At 41.1% G+C, this 27,019-nt stretch overlaps 3 protein-coding genes across 4 annotated transcripts; 2 read left to right on the plus strand and 1 right to left on the minus strand.

The window, feature by feature from the left end:
- Positions 1–217: 217 nt before the first annotated feature.
- Positions 218–10,547, minus strand: stk3 (serine/threonine kinase 3 (STE20 homolog, yeast)). 2 transcript variants are annotated; one of them, XM_071914685.2, is made up of 11 exons: positions 10,413–10,547; positions 9,500–9,580; positions 9,041–9,169; positions 8,395–8,509; positions 7,558–7,722; positions 7,054–7,221; positions 6,725–6,862; positions 5,419–5,544; positions 4,687–4,888; positions 4,190–4,383; positions 218–3,456 (listed from the first exon to the last, which is right to left on the minus strand). In XM_071914685.2, exons 1-11 carry the CDS (start codon positions 10,433–10,435, stop codon positions 3,298–3,300), a joined length of 1,500 nt encoding a protein of 499 aa, XP_071770786.1. In that variant the 5' UTR covers positions 10,436–10,547; the 3' UTR covers positions 218–3,297. The 2 variants fall into 2 exon arrangements, with proteins under 2 accessions (XP_071770786.1, XP_071770785.1); XM_071914684.2 differs by having other exon boundaries at positions 218–3,450; positions 4,181–4,383.
- Positions 10,548–10,816: 269 nt separating this feature from the next.
- On the plus strand, positions 10,817–13,022 carry polr2k (RNA polymerase II, I and III subunit K). Its single transcript, XM_071914721.1, has 4 exons — positions 10,817–10,906; positions 11,177–11,245; positions 12,150–12,242; positions 12,746–13,022. Exons 2-4 carry the CDS (start codon positions 11,185–11,187, stop codon positions 12,766–12,768), a joined length of 177 nt encoding a protein of 58 aa, XP_071770822.1. The 5' UTR covers positions 10,817–10,906; positions 11,177–11,184; the 3' UTR covers positions 12,769–13,022.
- Positions 13,023–14,503: 1,481 nt separating this feature from the next.
- On the plus strand, positions 14,504–25,891 carry spag1a (sperm associated antigen 1a). Its single transcript, XM_078290545.1, has 8 exons — positions 14,504–14,861; positions 16,497–16,596; positions 18,153–18,305; positions 20,842–20,999; positions 23,743–23,884; positions 24,889–25,015; positions 25,209–25,346; positions 25,886–25,891. Exons 1-8 carry the CDS (start codon positions 14,504–14,506, stop codon positions 25,889–25,891), a joined length of 1,182 nt encoding a protein of 393 aa, XP_078146671.1.
- The last annotated feature ends 1,128 nt before the right edge of the window (positions 25,892–27,019 follow it).

Below are 27,019 nucleotides of genomic sequence, written 5' to 3' on the forward strand. Positions count from 1 at the left end.
TATCTCGTGGATATAGCATACAAGTAGCATAGGCCAAAAACAGCTGCGTCCATAGTAGAACACTTACGGTAGCGACAGGTGTCTTCACTTGGGATGAACAAATATAGATATATGATGATTTCTGCTGAGAGAGACCCAGAACCAGAAGTTCAAGTGTGTAAAGAAAACCGTCTTTTTATGTTTAAGATGAGATAAAAGCATTCCAGTGCAGGTAGGATTGCCTATAAGGAACTTTTATTACTTGCACCTTTTCAAAACTTTATAAAGTATAACAAACAGATAATAAATTAGAGTTTTAAACATATGGTTACATTCCACTCTTCACCCTCAGTCATTACATGTGTATAGTGGAAATAATCGTGAAATAAAATGAAACAAAATCATACAAAAAAAAAGTGATTTTCCAGATCACTCTACTGAATATGGCAGATTCTTACCAACGTGATCTTTCATCTGGGTATGTTATTGTACAGAGGAAATAGTTTGTGTTAAAAGCTGAAAAAGCCACCTTCCAAACTGACAGTACTCTTAGCTGTGCAGTTAATACAATATCATTCCACTACACAGCAAACATAATCATAAACATGCATAGTCTAAAACAAGCATAAACCAAGCCACATATATTTGACAAAGGGCAAAAATATTAACAGCCAAATCAGCTACTATATTTAAACCAGTGTCACAAAAAGAAAAAGCAAAAGTTCAAAAACATTTAATAAATAAATGTGAAATGCTTGTAAGTTGCCAATGCTCTGCAGACATAATATATATAGAAAGAGTGAAAAGCATTTATGAGCGAATAACACAAGGTAAATTCATGACGAGCATGTTAATGATTTCTGTGAAAAGCATTGGTCGACCTGGTCCCATTAAGTTTGTGCATCAAAACAACAAAAAAGTGAAGAAAAACAAAACAACAACAGATGTTGACTTAGCATCAGAGATATTATCAATTCAAATTTGGATTCAGGTGTCACTCAATTTGGCCACATTATTGATCAGATAATTGACATAAACGTGTGCTGCTAGTGTAACAGGTCCAATTATAAGATCACTGTGTCACTAAAACATCACATTATATGTAATTTGTATGGGCCAAGGCTGAATATTAACATTCATATTGATGTAACAGAAACTTAAAGGCAAATGGGACACTTTACTGCAGGTATACATGCATGTAGTATTATAAGTCAGAATTAATTTAAAGTGTCATAACTCATAATGTCCTACATCAACACCTGATTCAAATTACAGCCAGTAGTTACCTTCATTAAGACACCAAACATGTTATTAGCTTGTTATAAGAGATTCCAATGGCACATACACTATTACGAACCGTCATAGCTGTATACCTTCAGTAAAGTGATCTAAATGATAAGACTATATTAGCCTTTTAATAAAAAGGAGATAAGATTTCACACCACACATTCAATCATTGACCTGGACAGCATCATGAAAAACATTTCCTCGCTGTCAAAAACAAACAGGACATGAACAGATATCTCTTACCAGGCACCTCACCGCATTTCCTTCATTAATAACTTCTCGCCTCAACATCGGGACACAATTAGCCTTTTATAGTCTAGTGGAAAACAACAACTTGGGGTAGAGATAGTTTGCTTTCTCACACTGGGTTGCTGAAATATCCTTATTTAACGCAAGTATATCAGGCAATATCTTGAGTCTGTTATCTCAATCTGATGTCGGAAACGTTTCTCCTAAAGCAGACTACAGCCATGCAACAGTTTACAGTACAAGTCACGCCCTGAAGCCTATAGTTTAATACAATTAGCCCTGAACTGTTGTCAGCTTCTCCATTGCTTTACATAGAAGATGCCTCTAGGTTTGGTTTAGGAACCCCGGTCAAAAACTCCCTTCTGGACCTCGATGGGAAAATGCTAATTGAATCTGAAGAATTTAATCTTAATATAGTTTAGAACCAATCCTTAAGAAATTAACAGAAAATATGTCCAGTGAGACTAAGACAGACGTCCTACAGGGATTTTGGAATGCTTTTGTATTGTATGGAAATCTTAGAGGACTTTTTTTTTGACAAAGGAATGAATTTCTGTGCCGGTTCTGTGGTTTTCAATTCAAGGAGAGCAGTGGATCAATTTGCCAAAGGCTTTGATTTTCAATTCATGGAGAGCAGTCGGTGAGTCTGTGCTCAGAGAGGGGACAGAGAACTGGGACAGGGGTGTTATGAGGCACTAAGATACATGGAGTCTGCCAATATAGCTGGTGCACTGGAAGAATGAAGTAGCTCAGAACATCATACACGGAAAAAAAAACATTTAAAGAAATGAAATATAGACTAATAAACTCAAATTCAAAGTTTTATGGTCCACAAACGACTGAAGACATGCATGATCCGTTCTTTACTATCCAAATTATTTCATTCTATTTTGACAAACATTGCGGCTTTCACAATCCACTTAAACTTATTCCAAGTGAGAAAATGGGCTTAGCCATCCAACTACTTGGGTACTTACATTGCTTTGTTTTTGAAAACCAGGTTTCAAATTTAAGGCATTCTCAACTTAATCATAATCATCTTGATTGTCTTTGGTCAATGACAAACCTCCACAGCTTTTGTTGTGGACATTTCCAAACTTGGTTATATACTATATGTACAATGAAAGTAAAAAGTTCAAGGAAAAAAAGACCACTGGTTATTCAATGCTGCAGTTTACCCCTGCTGCTGCTAAAAGCTAGGTGCAATGTTGGCCTGGGTGTCAGGGTGGATATCCTTCCTTATGTGTTGACAGCAGTTTCCAGAAAGCTGCATGTAATGAAAAGTAATTTTAGCTTGGAAAGGGGAAGTGCATTTCATGACTTTCAGATGAATGATGGCCATGGCTTGGTTCTCTCATTGTCCTGAGGGTCGTTCATGGGAAAGTAACTTCACAGTAACTGTAGAAACCAGTAAGAAGGGACTGGGAGGAGGCTCGTCTTTACCACCGGTCCAGAGAAGAATCAGAATGGAAGAGAACAGGTTTGAGACAAAGTAGCAAGGCTCATGAGTGTGGATTTCTATTACAGGAGCCAAAACGGACGTCACACTGGACAAGGACTATCCACTTCCATAGACTATCATGAAGGCCAACTGTCCTTTCCTCCTGCAGTCAGAACTTAGTTAGCAGTCAGTCGGTACCGGGTCAGAACAGCACTGGGCTTCCAAAAGGAGCACTACGGTCATCTTAGTTCGTCTGAGCCAATGGGACACAGATCAATTTAGTGCTCAACAGGTGGTTTTGGGAAACCCAGGCAAGGGGAGAAGGCAACAGGGAGCAGCACTCAGAAGTTCTGCTGCCGTCGTTTCTTGGCATCCATGGCGTCCAGGATGGGCTGCCTCTTGGCGGTGTAGCGCTGCCTCAGCTCCTCAATCTCCCGCTCCATCATGGGGTCCAGGGCGCTGAGGCGCATCTGCAGCTCCTCAAAGTCCAGGTTCTTCAACTGGGTGGCAGCACACGGATACAAACACAAACAAATGCACACAACAGTAGAGAAGGGATGAGTTATGGCACTTATTATATAAAATGTATAGAGGACATGCTCACACGTCCAGTCTCAGCGTCATTTTTTGTCTCATTGGGGATAATCCTGTGTGTACATCATTACAGACGCACCCACAGACTCTGCAATGACTGTTTATTGAGGTGCTCCGTCCCGAGAACCTAACATTATTTGAGGACTGGGATGCAGATCTTAAGCTATCGGTTCTCTGAGAGGCTTTGGAGAACCATCCCGATCTTAAAAACGTACTTGCTTCAGTAATTACAGGGAAATATTGTTCCTACAGATCTTGAGTATTGATCTCCACTTCTTGAAAAGTAAGATAAAGTGGGGACACAGGAGGGCATGACTGGAGAGGACATGTCGTTATGGAATGAGCTGGAAGACTCTACAGCAAATAAGCTTTTGAAAATGCAATAAAAAAAAAGAGCATTTTTGGCACAGCAACTGTCATCAAGGGGCCCAATTGAGGACCAAGTTCAGATTTAGAGATTTTATGGAGGAGAGTTGGGTCGGTTTTTAGCAGTGGAATGCTGGTCTATATTCATTTAGGTCAAAGTACATCAATTTTTGCCAAAAATGACCCCCATTAATTACTGCAAGAAATCTTGTAGTTTGCATCCACTCTAACAAGTGAAACACCATCACAGACTCTTTGGCAGACGCTACTCACAAAGTCAAAGTCTCCATCCTGCGGCACCTTCCAGTTGTCGGGGAAGACGTTCTTGGCCTGGATGTGGTAGCCGGGCTGGTCCTGAGGCTGGTTGTGGTTGTAGTTCTCCTGCTGCTGGGCCGCCTTGTTGGAGTCCTGCTTGTCAAAGTAATCCATGAAGGACGGGCGTAAAGGCTGCTGCGGGGTGGCGTGCCCTGCAGAGGAGGAGAAGAAGAAAGGCTCGTTCCAACTCTTGAAGGACACACTGAGATCACAAAGTAATTTAATAGAGACCAAAAATGCATAAGTGGGTTAGAAATTTAATTAAAGAATTTTTTGAACATTATTTAATCACAATTCCTTTTGAGACTATCAACTTGTCTAATCAAAAGCATTTTGGAAGCTAATGATTGTGCTGGGATTAAATATTCTGGAACGAGTGTGAATGTGATTATTACACTTCAGTTTTGCCCCCCTCCCCTTCCCGATTGTTAGATTAACGTCATGTGTGTGCTCACTCCTCATGGATCCCTGGTCTTCCTCCTCCTCTTCCTCATCACTGTTGATGACCATGGTGCCCAGGTCCGACTCCAGCATGGTGCTGCCGTGTTCAATCATGGTCTGTGCCCCGTCACTCATGGTGCTGGTGGCCCGCATCGTCCCTGCACCCTCCGAGCCCGACTTCACCATGGTGTGAGAGTCCACCTCCGTCTCCTCCTCCTGGGGGACACAAGACATATGATGTCTGGTGGCCGCTTTCATCAAAACGGTGCTTTACAGCACTTTTAATTTTAGCATGGGTAAGATAGCCAGGTAAGAAGCGCACAGATAGCAAATTTTCAAAACCAACACGAGTACTTTATTAGAATTATTATTACCGTATTAGAAAAACAAGAAGAATGTCTCACCTGACCAGAATAGTAAACATATTATAAAAAGATTGAAGTCCTTGGAGGAATATTTGTTTGCATTAGTAGTCAAATTTTTTTTAATACTGTATTAAAATGTCCCAGGTCTTGGAACTTGTGTAAATCAAGAACTTTGTTCTATGGGTTACTGTTTGTTCAAATCGTAGCCAGATATACATGCAGCCAAGCTTTATGTTTTAAGACAGCTGATTGAAAGAATGATTGGATATGTATAATTTTTCATTACTAGCCCAGGACCAAAAACAAGATTTCAAATCCCATGACTCTTTACAGGTTTCCATGACTACAGAAACCTTGTTGGCAACGTCCTGGTGTACGTACCGAGTTGTCGTCCTCCTCCTCCAGCTCTCTCTGCTGCTCCTGCTGCCTCTTGGCTTTCATCTCCATGGCCTCAGTTATCAGGTCCCTCAGGATCGTGACCGGCTTGGCCTGGCTGATGAACGGGTGCTGGACATTCACAACAGCAAAAAAGATTGTTGTTTGCACCAAGTTTTACCGGTCTGTGGGGGTCAATATTAGAACTGCACAATTGTGGGTAAAATTATAATCACAATTTTTTTGCTCGATATTATGACTGTGTGTCATTATTCACAATTATTAGCCTTAATGATTTGAGGACAAAAATTATTTTAGCCCATTTTTTGCATAAACATATTAACTATTTTCAACTATAATTGCCATTCTAAGTGAAATTAAGTCAAGTGTTTGCGTATGGCCAAATTCTATGATCATTAATTGCAGAAATTAAAAATCGCGGTATAAGATTAATGTGTAGCTCTAGTCTATATGAAGAGTTAATTTCCAAAAAGCTATTTATCCATTTTGGAAGAAAAAAAATCATTACCTGAAGTTAAGATTTAATATCTCTGAAATGTATAAGATAGTATTATAATTTGTTTATAAGTTTGTTAAGCAATGAGGCGGAGTAATTTTGTGTGAGCAATTGTTTTGCAAGTTTTGACAAAATAACTTCACTTGTTGGGCCTGTTTGTTCAACCTCATTAGGGAAAGAGTTATCTTCAGGGTTCGGATGAGATAAGAATTTGGGTTAGGTTAAGGTTAGGGCAAAGCATGCAGGGATTTTAGTGTTATAGTGATAGGGGTTAGAGTTAAGGAATAAAAGGAAGTAGCGTAACATGTAGAGTAACACAATCCCGAGTCAGTGTGAATATTTGTTACATCTATTGTCTTGACACTGTAGCTTTTTGCTTTACTCTTGCACTTGTCGCTAGCAGTTGCTTTGTAATGCCAAAGAATGTATTATTATTATTCTGTTCCAATCAATGCAAGTCGCTGTGGATAAACGTGCCAGCTAAATGTCCAAATATAGCCCTATTCGCACGGGACTAGTATTACCTGGGGACCTCATGTGATTTAGAAAGTACCCCCCCACGTCTGTGTTTCGTGTGGCGCATTCGCACGGGATAAGCGAAGTCTGTATTTTACTTGAATTTACTGACATTATCCCCCAGATATATCAACCTTGAATTATGATATGAATCACCTGGCTTGTTTGTGCATTGTGTATTTCTATTCCTAAGTCTGCACGTTTATGTCTGTATGTCCATGTCTTTGTGTGTGTGTGTGTGTGTGTGTGTGTGTGTGTGTGCGTGTTTCCTTCCCCAACCTGTAGCAGCTGTGTGGCGGTTGCTCTCTGCTCTGGGTTCTTGACCAGACACTTCTTCACAAAGTCTGTGAAGTCATCTGTCCAAAGCTCCGGCTTTCTGAATGTTGGAGGGGGGTTGGTGGGGATCATGAAGATCGCCTGGTGGAACAGAGAAAGGAAGAGAAAAGGGGTGAGATGGAGTGACGATGAGAAAACCAAGAGAAATTTCATGTCAGATGTTTGTTTTCTAGGCACCTCAAGTCTAAACCCCCCCTCCCTTGGAGCCTGTTAGTGATTTAAAACACTCTCCACACACTTCTTCAACCAGCCCTGCCCAATTTCAGACTCACTCTCATGGGGTGGATGTCGGCGTAGGGGGGCTTGCCCTCTGCCATCTCTATGGATGTGATGCCCAGGGACCAGATGTCGGCCACACAGTTGTAGCCAATCTCCTGGATCACCTCCGGGGCCATCCAGAACGGAGTCCCGATCACAGTGTTTCTCTTTGCCATAGTGTCCTTCACAGAGGAAAAAAACGATGCAGTCAATTATTCACATTCTAAACATAAGTTTTGAAATTAATTCACATGGATTCACATAATCAATAAAAGACTGACCGATAACATACAATAACATCCATTGGCTTGGTCACTACAAATCCACTTAGAAGATAAGGATTTGTAGTGCCGGGTATAACTAATCTAAAAAAATGTGTAGTATTCCAAGCACACATTTGGTACTATAAATTAAACAATATTGAAAGCTATAACATCCATTGGCTTTGTTGCTATAAATCCCCATCACCTCATTATTGTGAACAGTAACTTTGTGTGAGAGCTACAGTATAATGTTACCGTTAGTTGTCCGGCGACTCCGAAGTCTGCCAGTTTAGCGTGTCCCTCTGTGTTGAGCAGGATGTTGCCTGCCTTGATGTCCCGATGGATCTTCCTCATGAAGTGGAGGTACTCCAGACCCTTCAGTGTCGACTTCAGGATGGTGGCAATTTCATCTTCTGTCAGCTGAGGTGAGAGGGAAAGAGAAAACACAGGAATGAGTTGAGATCCGAGAATGAATGAAGAAATATGAATGTGTGACAGAAGAGAAAATATGAATTATTGGATTATTTTTATATAATGGGTATTTTTGGCCAATTATCCCCAAAGACATCCATGCTAATTATTCCCCGAACACACAACTAGCCGTGCTTTAGGATATATGGAATGTGTTGATATGTCAACTCTTATAACTAGGGAGCTACTTAGCAATATGTCCTGCTTTCTTTTCACTTTTTATTCTTATGCATGAATGCTACTTTCAGCTGGTATACATGGGTTGATAACAATTGTATAAAAGCCAGGACAGCCTTGAGGGCATTCTTTGCTTTAATCATGAGTGCTTCAGTGATGCCAATGGTCATGGGCCTGTATCACCACCACAAAAGAGTAAACCTCAACGTCTTGGTCAACAAATGTCTGGACCTCAGAAAAGAAGTGTGGAACTTTCAAACAAAACTGCAACGCTAAATGTTTGGTATGGATATCAGTCTAGGATATATAAATCTGTAATTGTATCTGCTGTCAGTAAAATACATCAAAGAGAATAGAAACTTTGTCCACTGGAGAACCAGTAATGTTTCAGTATGGCCACATACAGAACTGAAACTATGTGACCAGTCGGTGTGAAGCACCAACCGTTTTGTTGCGCAGTCTGATGATGTCGGAGACGGAGCCGGCCCCGCAGTACTCCATGACAATCCACAAGTCTGTGTTCTTGAAGTAGCTGCCATAGTACTTCACCACATAAGGACTAGGAGGAAATGGCACACAAACAAAATGGTTTGGGTATCAAAAGACAAGACAAAGTTCCGCTTAGCACAAAAATAGCAGAAGTGAGAAAATCACCCCAAAGGTCAAGGCATCCCAGAGCCAGATGGGCTGCAGTAGCTAATACCTCTGTTGTTAAATGAAAAGTTGAATCTAGAACTATCTGGTGTAGACAAGCAAATATAACATTATTGGGCCCCCATGAATGTTTTCATTTATGTAGTGATTGTAGCAAGTTGGTAGCTACAACCTTCTAGGACTTGGTCAAACTGGAAAACAAATGCATGAAAAGCAAATTATTCTTTCCTGTGCCAATCTTTCCACTTAGGTTGTTTTGTAGCAGCAGGGGCAGCTACCTCCATATTTTGATGCTTATAACGGAAAGACATTCTGAACCATCAGGCCTTGGTAGTATTACTTTAAATAAAACAAGACTTTTTTCTAGCAGCAGGGACAACATTCAAGCAGTGTAGGGGGGGGCTGCCTCTAACAGAAAGGTGCGTTTACTTCCAACCTGTCACACTGCTGCATGATGGAGATCTCCTTGATGATCTCCTGCAGGTCAGACTCCACAGGAACCTGCTTGATGGCCACCACCTGGCCCGACTCCTTGTGTATGGCCTTGAACACGCTGCCATAAGAACTACACACACACACACACAATTTAATAATATATGTCAAGAGACCATTTTCTAACTTAATGTCTTTCCAACATAAATATCTGATTTAACAATGTTTACATCAAACAAGAATATATAGAATGCATCTTTAACAGTGCTGACTATTGTGTCTGTTTTCTCTGATGGACACTGTTGGGCTGTTTCCACTCAATGCCAGACAAATGATGCAATCAGTTGTGGAAATGTAGGTTAATCAATCGTCAGTGGGGGTCTGCAGCCAAGCTATGTAGCATATGCTTGGGCACTGAGGACAATGCAGTGTATATGGACATAAAGAAGATATCCCTTCTTACCCTTCACCTAGCTTCTCCAGAACATCAAACACTTCCTCTGGTTGTTTGGTCAGACTGTCTTCACTCAGCTTTTTCAGCTTGCTGTGAGAAAGAAAACATTCTAATATAATCCCAATGTAAAAGTGGAACTTTAAAATAGGGAATGCACACCAAAAAGTGAACAAAATGAGAAACTGATATCAAAACAACAGTGGGTGCCAGCACCTAGCTTCACTACAAATAAAGGCCCACACAGCTAGTAACGAGATGTTCGGAGTTTTGTTCAAAGGCACAAAAGCAAAACGAGGGGTTCAGATACAAGTTAGGCAAACAAACTTGATTACTATCTACTAAAACATAACGTGTACCTGACAGAGAGCCGTGTGTATGTAGGTTTTCATTCCAACCAAACACTACAGCAGCGAACTTACTAAATACTTAATGTTCCTCTCTGGCTGAAGATGCTCAAGCAGCTGCTGTCGTGCTTGGTTGGCATGAAAACCTGTATACACATGGCTCTCTATGGCACATGGCTGAACTAAATGGTTACCAACTAATCTTGTTGAGTGGTTTGTCTAACTTTCAATACAAATAACGGCCACAAAAAGGAGGTGTGAAATTGCATCCATTCAGTTTAGCTGTAACGCCCCATGAACTACTGACTAGAAGTTGAAAGTGATACAAAAAAAGTAAACGTTAACGTTACCCGACAATGAAACAAGCCAATACACTATTTGAAAACTAAATACATAGCTTGTGAATTCGGTAAAGAATTACCCATTAAACAACGAGGTTAAATGACTAGAAAGTTTGAGATAAACTAGCAAAGCTAACTACCGTTTGCTAGCTAAGCGAGACAGCTGCCGTCTACGTTAGCCGTTTAGCTAGTTATTAGCTTGCAAGCAGGCTTGAAACCAATCGGACGAGTACAAACCTTTTGGGCGCAGAGGGTTCCATGATTTATAACTTCAAAAAATAAACACGCAGTAAACGAATGGTAAAATGAGACAGTTTGGGCTAATAGTCACGATGTGAACATTCTCGACACAGTCGTTGTTGTGAAAACTAGTGGGCCAGCTGAGTCTTCGTCAGACGGTCAGTGTTGGGTTAGTTTTCACCACAGCGCCCTCTGTTGAAGCGGAGTGCACATCGAAAAATCATGACTTCTGTTAAATAAAATGCCAAAAATCAACTATAAACATTATTACATAGAATGTACATCTTCTATGCATTCACATTATTAGTTTGAGCCATAGACCGTAATAAATATTTGTTTGAGTGCATTTTGATAACAAAAAATATGCCAAATGTAATTGACCAATCACAAGCCGTTTTGTTGCGAGGTAGACAATGGTTCTACGCATGTGCGCAGTGGCCAGTGTGAGATGAAAAGACAAGTAAACAGCTAACGATTAGCGCAGTTAAGCGGTGAGATACATAGTCTTTTTTTGTCGTTTTTGTGTATGCATTTCACATTTACCATGTTTTTATTTCATTTTGTGTCTTTTGAGCTTGCCCGGTGACTGCTGTTGTTCAGCTGGGCCAGGTAGCTAACGCTAACATCACCGGCTGTGGCTAATCTTGTCAGCATCACCATGCTGTTCTCTTTGGTCAACTTTGTTAGCGAGTTAGCTGCAGAGGAGGATGGTGATGATGGTCTGACGACACTGCAGTAACAGTTTTTCCTCTTTATTTTAGAAGCAAGCATGGATCCCCAGAAAGATATGCAGCCGCCGAAGCAGCAGCCGATGATCTACATATGTGGAGGTAAAGTAGAGGATGCGCCGCCTAAAACTTTCTCTGTCTGTTCCTTCGTAAGATAAACTAACAAGCCGAAGAATCCAGTTTGACGTTACAGTTCTGGTTCTTGGGACAGGTATCAAAATCAGAAACAGATTCATTTGCCAAACAAAGTTACACGAACCGGAAATCTAAACGTGTGATTGGTGCTGGTAATGTTCACATGCAAGCACAATACTAAAATGCAAAGTAAGCTTGGATTATAACATTGCTAATGTAAAACAAGTAAGTAAAATAGTTAAACTGAGATTTGAGCATAGTGCACACAGTAGTGGCTTACAGATTGTACCGTTTGTTAGGTGCACCCATCGAGAAGTAGGTCATACCAGTTTTTAGCTTGAGAAAAGCCTGACTCCTTTGGGATACAGATGTTATGAGGAGTCAGAAACCTTCCACAGGGATGCTGGTTCATGCTGACTCCTGTTATTTGCATGATTCCTGCCATTCTCCTATGACTGCTCTCATTAATTAGCTGTTTTTGCCCACAGGACTGCTACTGACTAATTTTAGTATATTGCACCATTCTCACTAAACCTTAGAGTCTAGGCACTGTTGCACATGAAAAGCCCAGGATTCAGCTGTTTGCAAGCTCATTTTGTAAATACATTTACATTTTAGACATTCAGGTGACAGTTTGTAGAATGCATTGATGTTTGACTAAGACTGTGCGACTCATCTTTTTGCATTGCATTTATTGTTACATGTTGAGTGTATTCGACCATGATCCAACCTCCAATACAGACAACTTGTCAGCAGAAATTAAGCTGGCTTTGGATAACTGAATAATTATATAGTTAAGTGTGTGTGGAGACTGTGTAATAGTTCTTATGTAAGGGTATTCTCCTTAATTTCATTCCTTCTTTCCTTGTAGAATGCCACACTGAAAATGAAATCAAGGCCCGTGATCCAATCCGATGCAGAGAGTGTGGCTACAGGATCATGTACAAGAAGAGAACAAAGAGATGTATCCTTTGAGGTGTGAGAGAGAAAGAGAGAGAGAGTGAGAGAGAGTGTGTGTGGCAGAGAACGGGTTTGTGTTTGTCTCTAATAGGGAAACTGTGCAGGAAACTTATCAAAGAGTGTAGGCTATGTTCTTTGCCAAAACATTATTGTGCAGACTATAGGGATGAGAAGATTTCAGGAGGTTTTTAAATGTTTTATTTTTGTAGTTTTTATTTATTTTTTATGGTTGTTGGCCAATCTCAGACTGAATAAGTAGAGTAGAACATGGCTTGACTGGGTGCCCATAATCATATTATATAGAGATGGAGGGATTGAACAAATGCCAGTTTCTTTGATGGCAAAAACTTTTCATTGTAAATATGATACACAACAACACTTCATTCGATCATTGCCATGAAAATTCATTTTGTATATTCCAAAATGTATTGTCATATAGGCCAAGGCTGCTTTTTTTACACATACTGAGTGTGATAACTATGTATTTCCTTGACTCTTTGATTCCAGTGGTTGTTTTCGATGCCCGGTGAAGAAGAGGGCAGCGCTTCTGATTGTTTGTTTTTGTTGTGTGCTATTTTTGTAGTGTATGACCATGTAAATAAATAGGATCACAACTCCATAAACTCTGACATACTCCAGGCTTGACCACAGATTTCTGAATTATGGTCAAAAATTACAATTTTTATGTAGATGCCTCACAAACAGTGCTGTTTTTTTAATTCTGTGTTTACCCAAGAGTGATGGATGAAAGTTATGGTTTATTATAAACAAGATTTTCACTGAACTTCATTGTTTTCACTGTTTGTACTTATTTGATTCCACCCTTTATGAATATCAGTTTACCCTCATACCCAGTGCCCATACATATATTTCCCCCAATTAGTCAATTATTATCAACTTTGGTAGATGAATTGAGGGGTTTCAATTAAAAAAAACAAAAACAAAAGCTATATATCATTGTGGGGGAAAATCCCTTGAAGGTTCATTCAATCCCTGTAACATGTAAATGACCCAGTCCATAAACGTGTTATGTTGTCAGTCAATGACTGAAGGTATCTGTTATCATTTAAAAAGTACCATAATTTATTTTAATGATTTTCTATCAATCATTTTGTAAGAGAAGGTGTCATGTTGTTGAAATGAGATTTTTTTAACAAAACTCTTCAAATAGAGAATTCACTCGAAATAATGGCAATAATGGCATTTTGTCTGAAATTGTTTCTAAGAAGATTATTAGCAGTGTAAATGTTGGAAAGGAACTCCTCGATATATCCAGAGAATTAAACATGGTGAGTTTAAGTGAATGCAGCACTACAGGTGCAGAAATCCAAGTCCTCTTCCATTCAGCAACAGAAACTTGGTTTGGTTTCCCCATTCCTAGAAGCAAAAGAGGGAAGAAAGTCTCAGCCATGAAGCATGCTGATAATGAATTCACTGGAACAAAGCACTGCTTTAAGTTCCAAAATGAGATACCCACCATTTAAAAAAATAAATTGACACCCACTCTCCCATATTGACTGCTGGCATGAATGTTAAGAACATTATGCATTACTGTTGATGTTAGGAGTCATCTTAAGACATTTGCTTATAAAATAGTTCATTTTTTGAGGACATAATCATTTATGTTTTTCAGATATTTTTTCCAAAATGGATAAATAGCATTTTGGAATGAAACCTTTAATTTAAAGTTCAGACAAAATTGCGATTTGAATACTGAATAGAGAAGCAATGCCTGAGCTGGCTGCAGTATTACATGTACTGTGGGTGTATTTGGGAGATTAAAAAGTGTGGCTCTGAATATTGAAATGCTAAAGAGTTTGTTTTATTTGACCTGCTCTGTTTAATGGGGAAATTACCTTAGATAATACAAGGAGTGTTTTAGTCTCATAAAGTCCTGTTTAGGTGATATTTGACAAGGTGTTCACATTGAGAATATGTTACATGAAGCATTAAATGACAAACATTAGTGTCTCCTTTAGTCCGCATTAAAGGCAGTCATGACTGCTCCACTTCAGTCGAGCCCTTTGCTCTGGTCTAAACTGAGGATCTCCCATCAGAGGCGTCCTGCTGCAGCACTGCAATGCTACAACCCCTCCCCCTCCACCGACGTCACCTCTGACGTGTCATCCAGGGGGCGTGTCCGACAGAAATCCCCCCAACCGGTGACGGACTTAGCTGCGGCTTTGAGAGAGGGAGAGTGAGGGAGGGTTAGAGAGAGGGAGGGAGGGATAGATTGGACACACTCTGCAGAGAGAGAGTGCAGCTATGGGGAACGCACAGGAGAAACCCCCGGGCAGCGGAGGAGGGGGGGCGAAATCGGATCAGGCCACACCAGGGAGCAGGAGGCGAGGCCGGGGTGCGGGAGGCAGCGCGGAGAAGCCCCGGGGTAAGGGATCTCCGGAGAAGGGGGTGGCCAACGGTACTCAGAGGGAAAAAAGCCATCCCGGAGGACAGGAGAGCCCGGCCCCCGTGGTGGACACCAGCTATCTGGACGCCCCGGCCGGTGCCCTTCCTCCTCACCTGGCCCGGCTCAAGAATGAGGGCAACCACCTCTTCAAGCATGGGCAGTTTGGGGACGCCGTGGAGAAATACAGCCAGGCTATTGACGGCTGTGCTGACGCAGGTAGGGCAGCACTATGGACAGTTTGGCTGTTTTCGTACAACTATCAGTACTCTTATTTCAATATCTGTTTCATCCCAGGAGAAATAGCTGTGTTGATTATACAAATCCATCTCAGGAACAACATACGTCACCCCCAGACATCTCCCCATAATATAGCTATAGTACAGGCATAACATTGTGTTTTATTAAACTTGATATACATGGAGAAATGATCCTACCTAACAGCATGAATATAGAAAACAGTATCTTGACATTGTCTGTGCCAGTGATAGTTGTATGCCACAGGAGTGTTTTTATCATGTTAAATCCTAATGAGGAATCACAACTGCAGGCCAATGGAAATGTGGCTGTATACACCTTCACATCTGTTTTGAAATAGGTTAGAAAAATAACCTGGGTCCAACAGTTTCAGTGTTTTGTGCTTTTTGATGAAGACAGTTTTGTCTTTCCTACGCAACTTCTGATGCAGAATAGGCCACAAATGTTTAGACAAGGCAACAGATGGATGGCAGAGAGGCAGATATCTCCTTCTAGCATCTGTGTATCGGCCCTCATAAGGGTATCAGATATAAGTTCACTTGGAGTGTCATATGGCTCAAAACTCCAGAGTATCCCATTTCAATTATGAATGCGTTGTGCTTTTAAGACAACGCTGCACAATCTCCTCTCTGTACCATCCTACACAGAAGTGCCAGTATAGGATGAGTGTAAGAGCGTAGTGTATGAGGTCAGTTCTGTTTTCACATCTGTCCAGATAAAGGGCTGAGTGGTAAACCTCATTGTGATTGGGACTGGGACTGATGGAGATTTTTAGACAAACATCCCACCAGCAGAACCGAACAGAGACGTGGGAAGACTTCGTTGAGGTCGATTTAGATTTGGGAATACAAGGGAGTTACTCAGTGTCTTCTTGGCACCGGGAAACCTTCCTGACCGTAGATTGAAGTCATGTACTGGTGCATAGGGCTCTTAGGTATGATTGAATGTAAGAGCACTCAGCCAACTTTTAATACAGTAGCTGGCAAGAGTAATGGCTATTTTTGCAGCACTGGAGACAGGCTTAAAAAGATTAGACTAGACTTAAGATCAGAGCAGACGCATAATAGACAGACTCTTAGAGAAAAGCACTGACAGCCTTGTGCGATGATCTCTTTTATTAAAAAATATATATATAAAAAGAAAACCTGAAGCTTTGAAGCTGTCCGTATTACCAAACAAAACATCCAGAAAGAAAACATTGCCATCAATACTAGCAGTCGTGAAGCTGCAGTGGAGGCCCACAGGAAAAAAGAGATGTAGAAAACGACTCTACTGGATGGGCTGACAACACATCCATCCATCTGTCCGTCCATTCACCCACTCAGCATCTCTAGGCGGTCTGCTCTAACTATGTCGACTTGAGCTGGTTCTGCAGTCTGGACTTTTCCTCGGTCTGGAGCGGCCGAGGCTAAGGCCACGCAGTCACAACTGCTAAGCAAATCCTCTTATTTCGACCGTGGTGAATGCAGAGCCGTTGATACTGTGTTGTAAATGCTTTGCTCTAGACCGGTGTGTTATGTGTTGAGGTCAAAGATGAATGGAGTCTTAGAGCTGAAAAACTGTAAAAGTCTGTTCTGTGCTTTGTCCCCCCTGCAGGCATCGACAGCCCAGAAGACCTTGGTATTCTCCACTCCAACAGAGCTGCCTGCTACCTCAAGGATGGAAACAGCGCAGACTGCATACAGGACTGTACCAGGTAGGAGGCTGTGTCAGCTGTGTGTGTGTTTCTGTCTCTTTGTCTGTTTGCAGACATGCAGATGTATTTTGTTTGTCATGTCTGTGTTTGTGTATCGTTTCCATCTCAGTTTAGTTTCCAATAGATGTAAGATTGTGCTTGCTAGTTCTTCATTTTGTTCTTCTGTCTCAATAACGAAAGTTTTTAGGTTTTAGTCTTTGTAGCTTTAGTTACAGTTTTAGTAATTCAAGGATTGAGCCTGTATGGAGTGTGTTGGTTGCTATCTGTTCTGTACACATTCAGGACTGACAGAAAATTGTGAGCATAGTGTGACACAGTGTGCATCAATATATTAATAGTTGAGCTCAGCCAATTCATTACCAGAGGTTGCCCTTTCCACTTTCCTCACAGTATTGAAATAGTCAAAAGACTAAACCTGAAATCCTGCTTTAGTTACCTTTGTAGGCAGACATTACAGATTCAGTTCTGTTTCAGCTTTTTCATTAAGTTTCGTTTTTGTTTCCATTTCAGCTCAAAAATGTTTTGTTTTTCTTCATACCTTGTTTCAGTCTTGCTTCAGTTTTGCTTTTAGTTGACTCTTATAAACGTGGAACACACTAAGTGGCTGTATGCGCTACATCTTCTTTTCACAGTAACTTACATTCATAAAGATGGGCGTATCCTGGATTGGCATCACTTTCACTTGCTCCCACGTGACCCTCCTACATTGCATTGTGCTTTCAGCATTCGCCCCACTTCTGCCTGTTGTGTTTGAACTGACAGGACAAAACATGGTGACTCACTGTGGGATGGGTATTGAAATAAAAAAGAAAAGCTCTCACCTACGAATATGCCATGTTTACACACCGGTATACATCTATCATAATCATTTAGATCAATACAGGTGTTCATGGAATAGAATAGAATAGAATAGAATAGAACACTACTAGTTGCTACCTGATATGGGGCAATGGAGCCCATGTTTTCCCAGCGCTGCGTACGATATAATGACGTCTGGGGAAGAAGGATTTCCACTCTGTAATAAGTCCATAATGCCCTGGGTGTGATTGTCATAGACTGGGGCTTAACGCACGGCTAAAGGCTTAAACAGTTAGTTTGTGTAACTGCTGCTGCTCACAGTCTTTCAGAAAGTTATTCTGTATGTAGGCACGTGTCATGGAGCAGCGAACATGGATGCATGCTGTTTGTTTTTGATGACGGTGTGAGTTCAAGTCCAGCTCGTAGCTTATGCTGCATGTCAGCCCCTCTTATCTTTCCTGCCACTTTGTGCTGATCAATGAAGCCAAAATGCAAAAAGAGGGAAAAAAACAAACAAGCCAGCAGGCAAACACACACATACTCATACTTGTGTATAGGGAAGAGGTTTAGTCTAGGATAATGTGAGCAACCTCAGGGTTGAGGCTGCAGGAATCCGAAAGGAATCTAAAACACACACACACACACACACACACGTTTATGCACTGAGAGTGGCAGATCAATCTTATTACACCTGTGACACGATGTGCGTGGAGTCGGGGGTTTGATCCTCTGTCTGTGCGTCTCTCTGATCCTCTTAGGGCTCTGGAGCTGCAGCCCTACTCCCTGAAGCCCCTGCTGCGCAGAGCCATGGCCTATGAGTCACTGGAGCGTTACAGGAAGGCCTACGTGGATTACAAGACTGTCCTGCAGATAGATACCGGGGTGCAGGCGGCCCACGACAGTGTCCACAGGTGGGCCGAACAAACTGACAGACATTAGATTAGAGTAAATTTCACCTCGGCCAGCAGGGATCTGTCAAGGGTACGCGGAAGGAAATTCAAGCCACTTTCACGTGGCTGCTGTAACTTCTAGAAAGTGGACGAGCTATCTAGAAGTTGCAGTATCAAAGTTCATTGATCCTGGCTCTTCTCAGTGCTAAGAGCTGAAGCCTGGGTAAGTTTCCATGGAAATATACTTGGAGGGAATAGGAGTCCTTCCTACTGACTGCAAAACAGGCAGAATATAGTCATGGAGACAAAATAAATAGTAAAAAGAAATGCAGATATTGGGAGAAAATGTAGATTGTGGAGTACTAATGCTAAATGGGCTACAGATGATTACATTATGGATCTGCCATAGATATGTGATAAGCCAGTGCTTATCAACCATGTGCCGTCAAGGCCCAACAGTATGCTGGTTTTCATTCTAACCAACCACAACACCCGGTGATTTCACTGATTAGTTCTTCCTCTCTGATTGAAGACATGCAAATCAGTGAAATCAGCTACTATAGTGTTTTTTGGAACGAAGAACTGCAGACTCTTGGGCCTTGATGGCACATGGTTGATACCCACTGGTCTGTACAGTGTGGCACTTTGATGCTGCACCCCTGGGTTGAAGCACCACATTCAGCACCATGGAGAGCGTCCGTTCTCCCAGCCTGGGAAAGACCGTCTGGGGCAGGGATTTGTTAAAATTAAACAAGAGGAGGGGACAGAGACTGAATTATTTTCCCTCAATTTCTCCTCAAATTTAGCAGGTTGAATATACTCAGTCCTACATATCTTGGGTTATGTTCAATCATTCCCTGTCATCACCGCTCAAATTCATTCTGTGCATTGGATTGCATGTCGAGGGCTTGGAGCCAAAGGGGCGTAAGTGCGATTTTGGGCGAATATGAGTATTATATATCAATTGAAAGGTCTCAGTGAGATCTTTTCAGTGCCAAAAGGACACAACTGAAATCATGACCCATAAGTTTTAATTAAACAAAAACTGAAAGCCGTAACAGTAAAAGTAGGGTTTTGTTTGCTGCCAAAAGGGCGTAATTGCACTTACGCCCTTTTGACACCAAGCAAAACCCCACTTTTGACACTGAACAAGCATTGTGGGTAGAAGATTCTACCAGCACTTAGGTCAACTCAAAATGCATGCTGACGTAAGTAATACTAGCATGTCAGCATAATCACATCATTTTTAGTATCCTATTCATATCCTAATTCATATTCTAGGTCAATATTAGATGAATGTAAATACCGTATGTTAATATTCCCATGAAATACTTAGGCCTATAGATTCAAAATGTTATTTTATAATGTTAGGAGTGTGAACTGGTCAAGATGAGCTCTGATAGTAAGACTGCTGGTAGCTGAAGTTATCCCTCAGTGTTATGAGGAGTTTTACAGGTCTTTGAATGTGTACACATCAATAAGTGATGTGTCCTGGGACACATACAAAAATGTATTATACTAGCAAAAGAAAAAAAAAGTAGTAGTTTAGAATCAAAAGTAGTTTCTTATGTCTATAGAGGTTTATTAAAAAGGTTTATTAAAAGTTTTTAACAGAAAAAATGTATCAATCAATTTGATATGTTCCATGTAGCCTACAATTTTAAAGGCCTTGGTGAAAGTTGCTGAGCATTACTTCAAGATAAAGATATTCATTCTGATCTTGTTTTATATTTCAGTATTGATTGAAGTGTAATTGCTAGATTTGTATTAAAATGAAAGTGTTTTACAATTGTTTACTTACATATGCCCATATTCTGCATGGCTGTATTGGGACAATGTTTGTGCCAAAAAGGCGTATTTCACTCTTTTGCCATTTTTAAAAAAGTTAACAAATATAATTCAGCTTAAACTGTAGCAGTATTGTTTTTATGGTAATGCTCAATCTGATAACACAAAAAGTTAAAATATTGTGCTTAGTATGTGGTAACGGCAGCTGATCCAAGTTTGATCAAAATTTGTTTTGGCTCTCCTGTAAAATCTACTATAACACACTTACGCCCCTTTGGCTCCAAGCCCTCGATGTGGTCCTTCACGTTAGCAAGGATGAGCCCTATTCCAAAATGCTATATATTCATTTTGGGGGGAAATCAATAAGTTAGATTCTTCTTTCACTAACAGTATATCCAGTCAGTAAAAACATTTTAAATCAATTTGTCAGCCATGGACTTAAAATTCCTACTATCCCTTAAAAAGTACTGTAACGTGTTTTAACTTTGTGCTATCAATCATTTTGTAGCAGTACATGTCACTTTTATCATCTGGTGAATTTCTCAGTTTGGAAAGAAGCTCTTCAGCTGTAGCTTCCTCTGAGGTTTAGCCTCTTCTTAGCATCAAGCAAACTGAAACACACAAATCCTGCACCTGTCAGCATGATAGATGGCTGCACCACTGATCTAGCTATGACAGAAGTGGACTCTTTAATTAGAAGAACAAGAACATTTCCACCAGAGGACTGTATTCAGCTGACCTCCTCAAGCCTTCTTCATTTGCACACTAGAATCACCAAGATGCTGATTGAGCAGGACGGGCCGGAGTGGAGAGAGAAGCTCCCGGAGATTCCCGCGGTCCCGCTGTCCGTCCAGCAGCGCCACAGAGACAAGCCGGTCAGCGCCGAGGTCAGCCAGGCCCGCGCCGCCAGGGCCGCGCAGGAGGAAGGTCAGTGATGTCACTTCCTCTCGACTCGCCGAGTGCTTAAATGGCTCGATGGGAACTGTGCAAAGATACGTTTGACACAATAAAGATGCATGGAAGGAAGGTGTATAACCCCCCCGAATTTTGCCCTCAGACTCACTCACACACCACACACACACCACACACACGCGCACACACACACTGTTCAGCTTACGCAAGTGTAGCTATTACTGTGTATAATTGTGAGAGTGTAAGGTGATAATAATTCTGCAATTCAGGCCATTTGAGAAAGCCTCAGCCGCAGCAGAAGTGGGTCAGTCAGAGAATCAGTGTGTAAATGCTGAGCAGTGGTGGAGGCATTCCTGCTTGAAAGGCTGTGTGTGTGTGTGTGTGTGTGTGTGTGCGTGTGTGTGTGTGTCTGGGAGGACCATCAATAATGCAGAGGGGAAGGCGATCTACACTGACTGTAGTGCTGCTGTAATGGAACAATCCAGATCAGGTTTCCTGTAGGCTGCTGCAGACAGGGATGAGAAGGCACCGCACACATATATATATATATATATATATATATACATATATATATATATATAGATGTATAGTGGACAGATATGCAAAAACACATAGATGACGTACACACACACACACACACATACAATTGAAATGCTTTATTTGGATCCACTACATGAAATTATAATACATAATATTTAAATATTGTTGAGGTTAGCAGAGATTTGAACAGACACACACACACACACACACACACACACACATACACACACAAACACTTAGTGGTTATAGCACAGAGGCAGAGCAGAGCTTATCTCAGAATAGCACACTGCTGTTGTTGGGCAAACAGACTGTTCTACTCTTTGTCAGTGCTGTAATGCAGTGAATGATGGGTCAAGATAAAAGCCAAGCCCTCGTTTTCACTGATAAAATTCTATTTTACTACAAGGGTCATGCAACAGTTTGTGCTATTAAAGGAAAAATCCACCCTGAAACACTTAAAAATAGCTATTGGAGATGAATTTCTGGGTCCATTTTGTTGTTTGGTGGTGTATTTTTGCTTATTCTCATGGATAACTATTATTAAACGATTATTTGTAAATATTTCCAGTGCAGCTACAACAGAGTTTGATAGGAAAAAAAATTCAGATGTCTAAAACATCAACAGTAAACGTCAGGTTTTGGTGTCAGTCCCTCACAATCAAAGAGCAAGGGCTTCTTTCTAGACTCACCGTTTTGCATCAACGTTCAACAGTCATAAAGGGAGAAGCAGCCTCAATAGACCAGAATGCAATGCAGCCAAAAGACATGTTGTTTTTTGAGTAAGGGGCACGACTCTCGCCTTTTCTCCACTGGAAACTCTCTCTCTCTCTCTCCTGCTCTTACTGTGCTATCGCTATCACTCTCTCCACTTACACGCACAACCCACAGCTGAATGCAACAAGTTCACGCGCATTCTCTGGGGGGGTTGTTGAAAAGCATTCTGGGAAATGTAGGAAATCACTAACTGAAGTAAAAGAAGATGAGGCAGGCTGAGGAAAAGACTGTACTGTACTTTTTCAATATATTTAATATTTTCCCTAACCCTAACTCCAACCCAACAGTCAGATCTATACCAGACGTTACTGTGTCAGTGAAAACAAATTCATGCGATTGGCTGTTTATAAACGTACACTACAGGGGCATCTGAGTTTGTGTACTCTATTCCACTGTAATCTCCCATGTAAAGCTAATCCTATGTAAAGGAGTTGTATGCTTTAAATAGCTACAGGACAACTTTATTTAGTATTGCAGCTCTATTTTATTTGAGTCGCTCATGTTGAAAATAAAACTCCCGAGCCTTCCACCCAGTTTCTCTCCTGATACTTCAAACTGCTCTCGTCTCCCACAGAACAGAGCAAAGAGTTTGCCCTAGCTCCTAATTTGTGATATCACACCAGTGTATAGTTTTATAGACCATGAATTGGAAAACTTTGGAAAGGTTGACTGTGATAGATTGATTTCCCAGTACTCAACATCAATTTTTTGGTTTCAAAGCGATAGTACCAGCAGCACCAGCAGGTTGCTGAAGTGTTTAAGTTCATTGCAAGAGTATGTAGATTCAGTCTCTGATTTATGATTAGAGGCTTGGATTTCTGTTTTGTAAGAGAGCAAATTTCATGCAGATAATACTTCTGGACAAATTTCTCCCTAAATATGAAACAGTGTGGAAGAGGTTTGTCCAGATGTGATGATCTGAATAGATTAGACAAATGATGATATAGACAAACTCAGATTTAATATTCCTTGTTGGCTCACAACTTGTCGTGCTAGTCAAATAATTTAGACTTTGTGTCAATAATTGGGCCTTATCTGTGCGTGTGTGTGTGTGTGTGTGTGTGTGTTTTCTCCAAGTCATAAGATACAGTCACTTTCTCAGCACTCTGGCCCATTCAGACCTCTCCTGATGGATTTATGGATCACCCCTGAAAATGTCTGCACACTGAATCAATGGGAGAGCTTTCTTGTGACACAAACACATTTAAAACAATCAGCTTTGACATGTGGAACATTATATCCATAACTTCCATTGACACTGAAGTCATCGTTCATTGAAAGAAAATGAACTATTCAGACAATAAACGTTCAAGATTTCAGCCATATTGCCAATTGTTTAGACTAATCAGGGGGAATTCATTTGCCTTTTGCTTCACAGCAGTAAGATTGTAAAATTGCTTTCTTTCTTCTTTCATCTTTTTTCATCTTATTTTTCGCTGGACAGCCAGAAAACAAGAGACCCGCTTCACAGCACTGAAACTGGAAGGCAACGACCTGGTGAAGAAAGGCCACTTCCAAGAGGCTCTGGAGAAATACAGTGAATGTCTCAAAATAAAACCTAACGAATGCCCTCTCTACACGAACAGGTAGGCATGACACAACCTAAGACTCCTGCTTGAAGTCTTCATCATCACAGGCGGCAGGATGGCTTGGTGGTTAGAGAAAAGTTTGACTCTAAAAAAAACACCTGTCTGCTTCAGGGACAAAGGTCTAGTTGTTGAAGTTAAATTTGATATTTCTTGTCTTCTAAATTTGTAAAGTGATTATAACTCCAGGATCTTTTTAAATTCTATTGAGTTAAAGTAATAGCAGCAAATGTACAACCTGTAGCTAATTAGGCATCTCTTGGCCATGTTAAAATCCATATATTCATTCATACATCTGAAGGAAATTTGTGAGATTCAGAACAATATGCTACTCAAGTATAAGGTTAACAAAACTTTGTCAGTCACATTTGGATGAGAAAGAAAACTGCCATGGCAAAGAAACACAAAACAAAACACAAAACAAATACCGACTGAATGTGGTAAAGGCTCCGGCAAATCTACAGAAAAAGAAGCTATTAAGAAGAATTTGTCAATGAAACTATAATTAGTGACGTCATGAGCAAGAACAATGCTCTCCCAGAGCCAGAAAGCAGCTCTGTAGACAGTAAAATGTAGACAAAATTTTGGGGCCCGATGAATATTTGGGTTTTTATACCCAAATTAGTTTTATTCTGTAGTAGAGTTATCAGTTCTGAACCAGTTTTATCCTCAGACAGGCCTCCTGGCTACTCAGTTTCACCATCTTTCCCAATCGACTGAGTTATTCATGTTAAAAACTGACTGGTCTGTCCTCGGCTATAGGAGTAACATGTGAACTCTTCAATTGACCCATATTCCTCTTTAAGGACAATATAATGGGACAGACAGTAGAGGGCACTAAGTGATCATACAGATACTTCTTCAACTCTGGTCTTTTAAGTCTGTAATCACTGTCAGTAAGATGTCACTGTCAGTAGCAAAAAAGTGATATTGGTGCATTTTAACTGGCAGGAATCAACATGCCACCCTCTTGGGTTCCTGTCCTCTCCTTTTCCCTCCTCCAGAGCCATTTGCTTCCTGAAACTGAACCGCCATGAAGAGGCCAAACAGGACTGTGACTCCGCTCTGCAGCTGGAGCCGCTCAATAAGAAGGCCTTCTACAGACGGGCGCTGGCCTATAAGGGATTACAGGTAAAAATACATATTGAAGTGTCCATCCACATGCATGTCTGAACCCAGAAGATAATACATGACGAGATGAGGAACAGTTTATTAGCAGTGTTAGTCTTCACACATTGTCACAGTTCATGCAGTACTTATGCACCTTGTGTGTGTGTGTGTGTGTGTGTGTGTGTGTGTGTTTGTGTGTGTTCCACCCCTCCAGGACTACCTGTCGGCCAGCAGCGACCTGCAGGAAGTCCTCCAGCTGGACCCCAATGTCCACGAGGCCGAGCAGGAGCTGGAGGTGGTGACCGGCCTGCTGAGACAGAGCCTGATGGACAGCACTGCACACACACCGAGGGTGAGGGATCTCTCTCTCTCACACACACACACACTTTTCGAGAAGTAATTCAAGTCCCCTTCTCCCCACTTTCATATCTTCCTCCTCAACTTGTTCCAATCCCCTCTACCTCTCTCTTAAGCTCTTATTTCTCTTTCATCCTCTTCTCTCTTACATTCTAAGGTCACAGGAATATTGTCAGGCCCCTGGCACTCCTTTACTGTTGGTTGCTCATAATGTCGGTGATCAGGGAATTCAAGTTTATTTTTCCTGTTGCTCTCATTATAAATCACTTTGCATAAGTGTCAGATAAATGCATAAATGTAAAATAGATTCCACCACACGCACACACACACACGCACACACTGAGATGAAAGGATCACACACACATACACACACACTCAGCAGAGCAAGAGCTGGAGGCGGTAACCAGTCTCCCTTCAACAGACTGATTTATGACGCGGCACACACACGCCTAGGGGAGCTCACAAACCTCACACACACTTACACAACAATAACAAAAAACTACACAGAGGCTCATTTCTGTGAATTCCCTGCAGGTTTGATGGTTTGGTGGTTGCATGGTGGATGGTTGTGGAGGCAGAAGGAGGAAACGAGCGCGGACACACAGCAGTTATCGGAGGAGAAGGTGTGTCAAAGCCATCGACCCCCAGTGAAGAAGACCTGGGTAGTAACGGAGACGACGGGTGTGACTCCTTAGACGACCAGCTTTTCAACTATGCACCATCTGCAGTGTGTGCAAACCACACCATACTTTCATTCTTGAGTACACAACCCCTAGATGAAGGGCAGCTTTATTTAAAAAGACTAATGTCAAGGTACTCGTGACTTGCTTGCACAAAAAAAAAAGTCATTGACATTGTAACGTAACGGACTGTACAGTTTCATACAATGGGCGGCAGAGCGCTGCTACTTGGGAGAGTAACACAGAGAAAGAAAGAGTATAATACAGTATGTGTGCCTTACTGAGATTCCTATAACAGTTATGATGAAACAAGCCAAGATCTCCCTTTTTTATGTTGATTTCATTGTTTTGAAGACATTCTGTTCACTTCCAAACTGATTTACTGAGCTCATGACACAAAGGACTGACAGTAACTGACTACACATGACTTTTAAATGTATGTTGGAGATGCAAACTGTGTATAATTGTATTGTATTTACAGTCATTTTATTGTATTTAGAGATAAGGTAAAGGCCTGAAAGTTGTAAAAATGTCATCAGCTGGTCCCAACCCTCATGAATCCATGTAAGCTGTTTCAACACAAGTCACTTGTCATTGTTTACATCTTCTATCATTGCACTCAGCTGCCGTCTAATTTAGGAAGACAAGCCAATGACGTATCAAACCATCATGCAGTGTTGGTCATTGTTTTAGGACAGAAAAACGCTGCACTGTTTCTCAGATTTCTTCAGCTAATTCAACACAAAGCTGCTGTCCCACGGAGCTTTTCTAGATCCATGAGCTCCAAGACGGGAGAACACCAACACAAGTTTTTCACCCCATCCTGTAGATTTGTGTGGGACGGTGAAACCTACTTAGAACTTAAGACGGAAAAATAACAATTTATCCCAATTAAACTATCCTAGAAACGATCCTGTTTTCTCAAAGCCCGACTTTGAGCTCAAAAGGCTGTCACTTTACTGATGTAAGGGAAATATTCTGCTACTGA

The sequence above is a fragment of the Centroberyx gerrardi genome, chromosome 19 (genome assembly GCF_048128805.1).
Source record: "Centroberyx gerrardi isolate f3 chromosome 19, fCenGer3.hap1.cur.20231027, whole genome shotgun sequence".
Taxonomy (NCBI): domain Eukaryota; kingdom Metazoa; phylum Chordata; class Actinopteri; order Beryciformes; family Berycidae; genus Centroberyx; species Centroberyx gerrardi.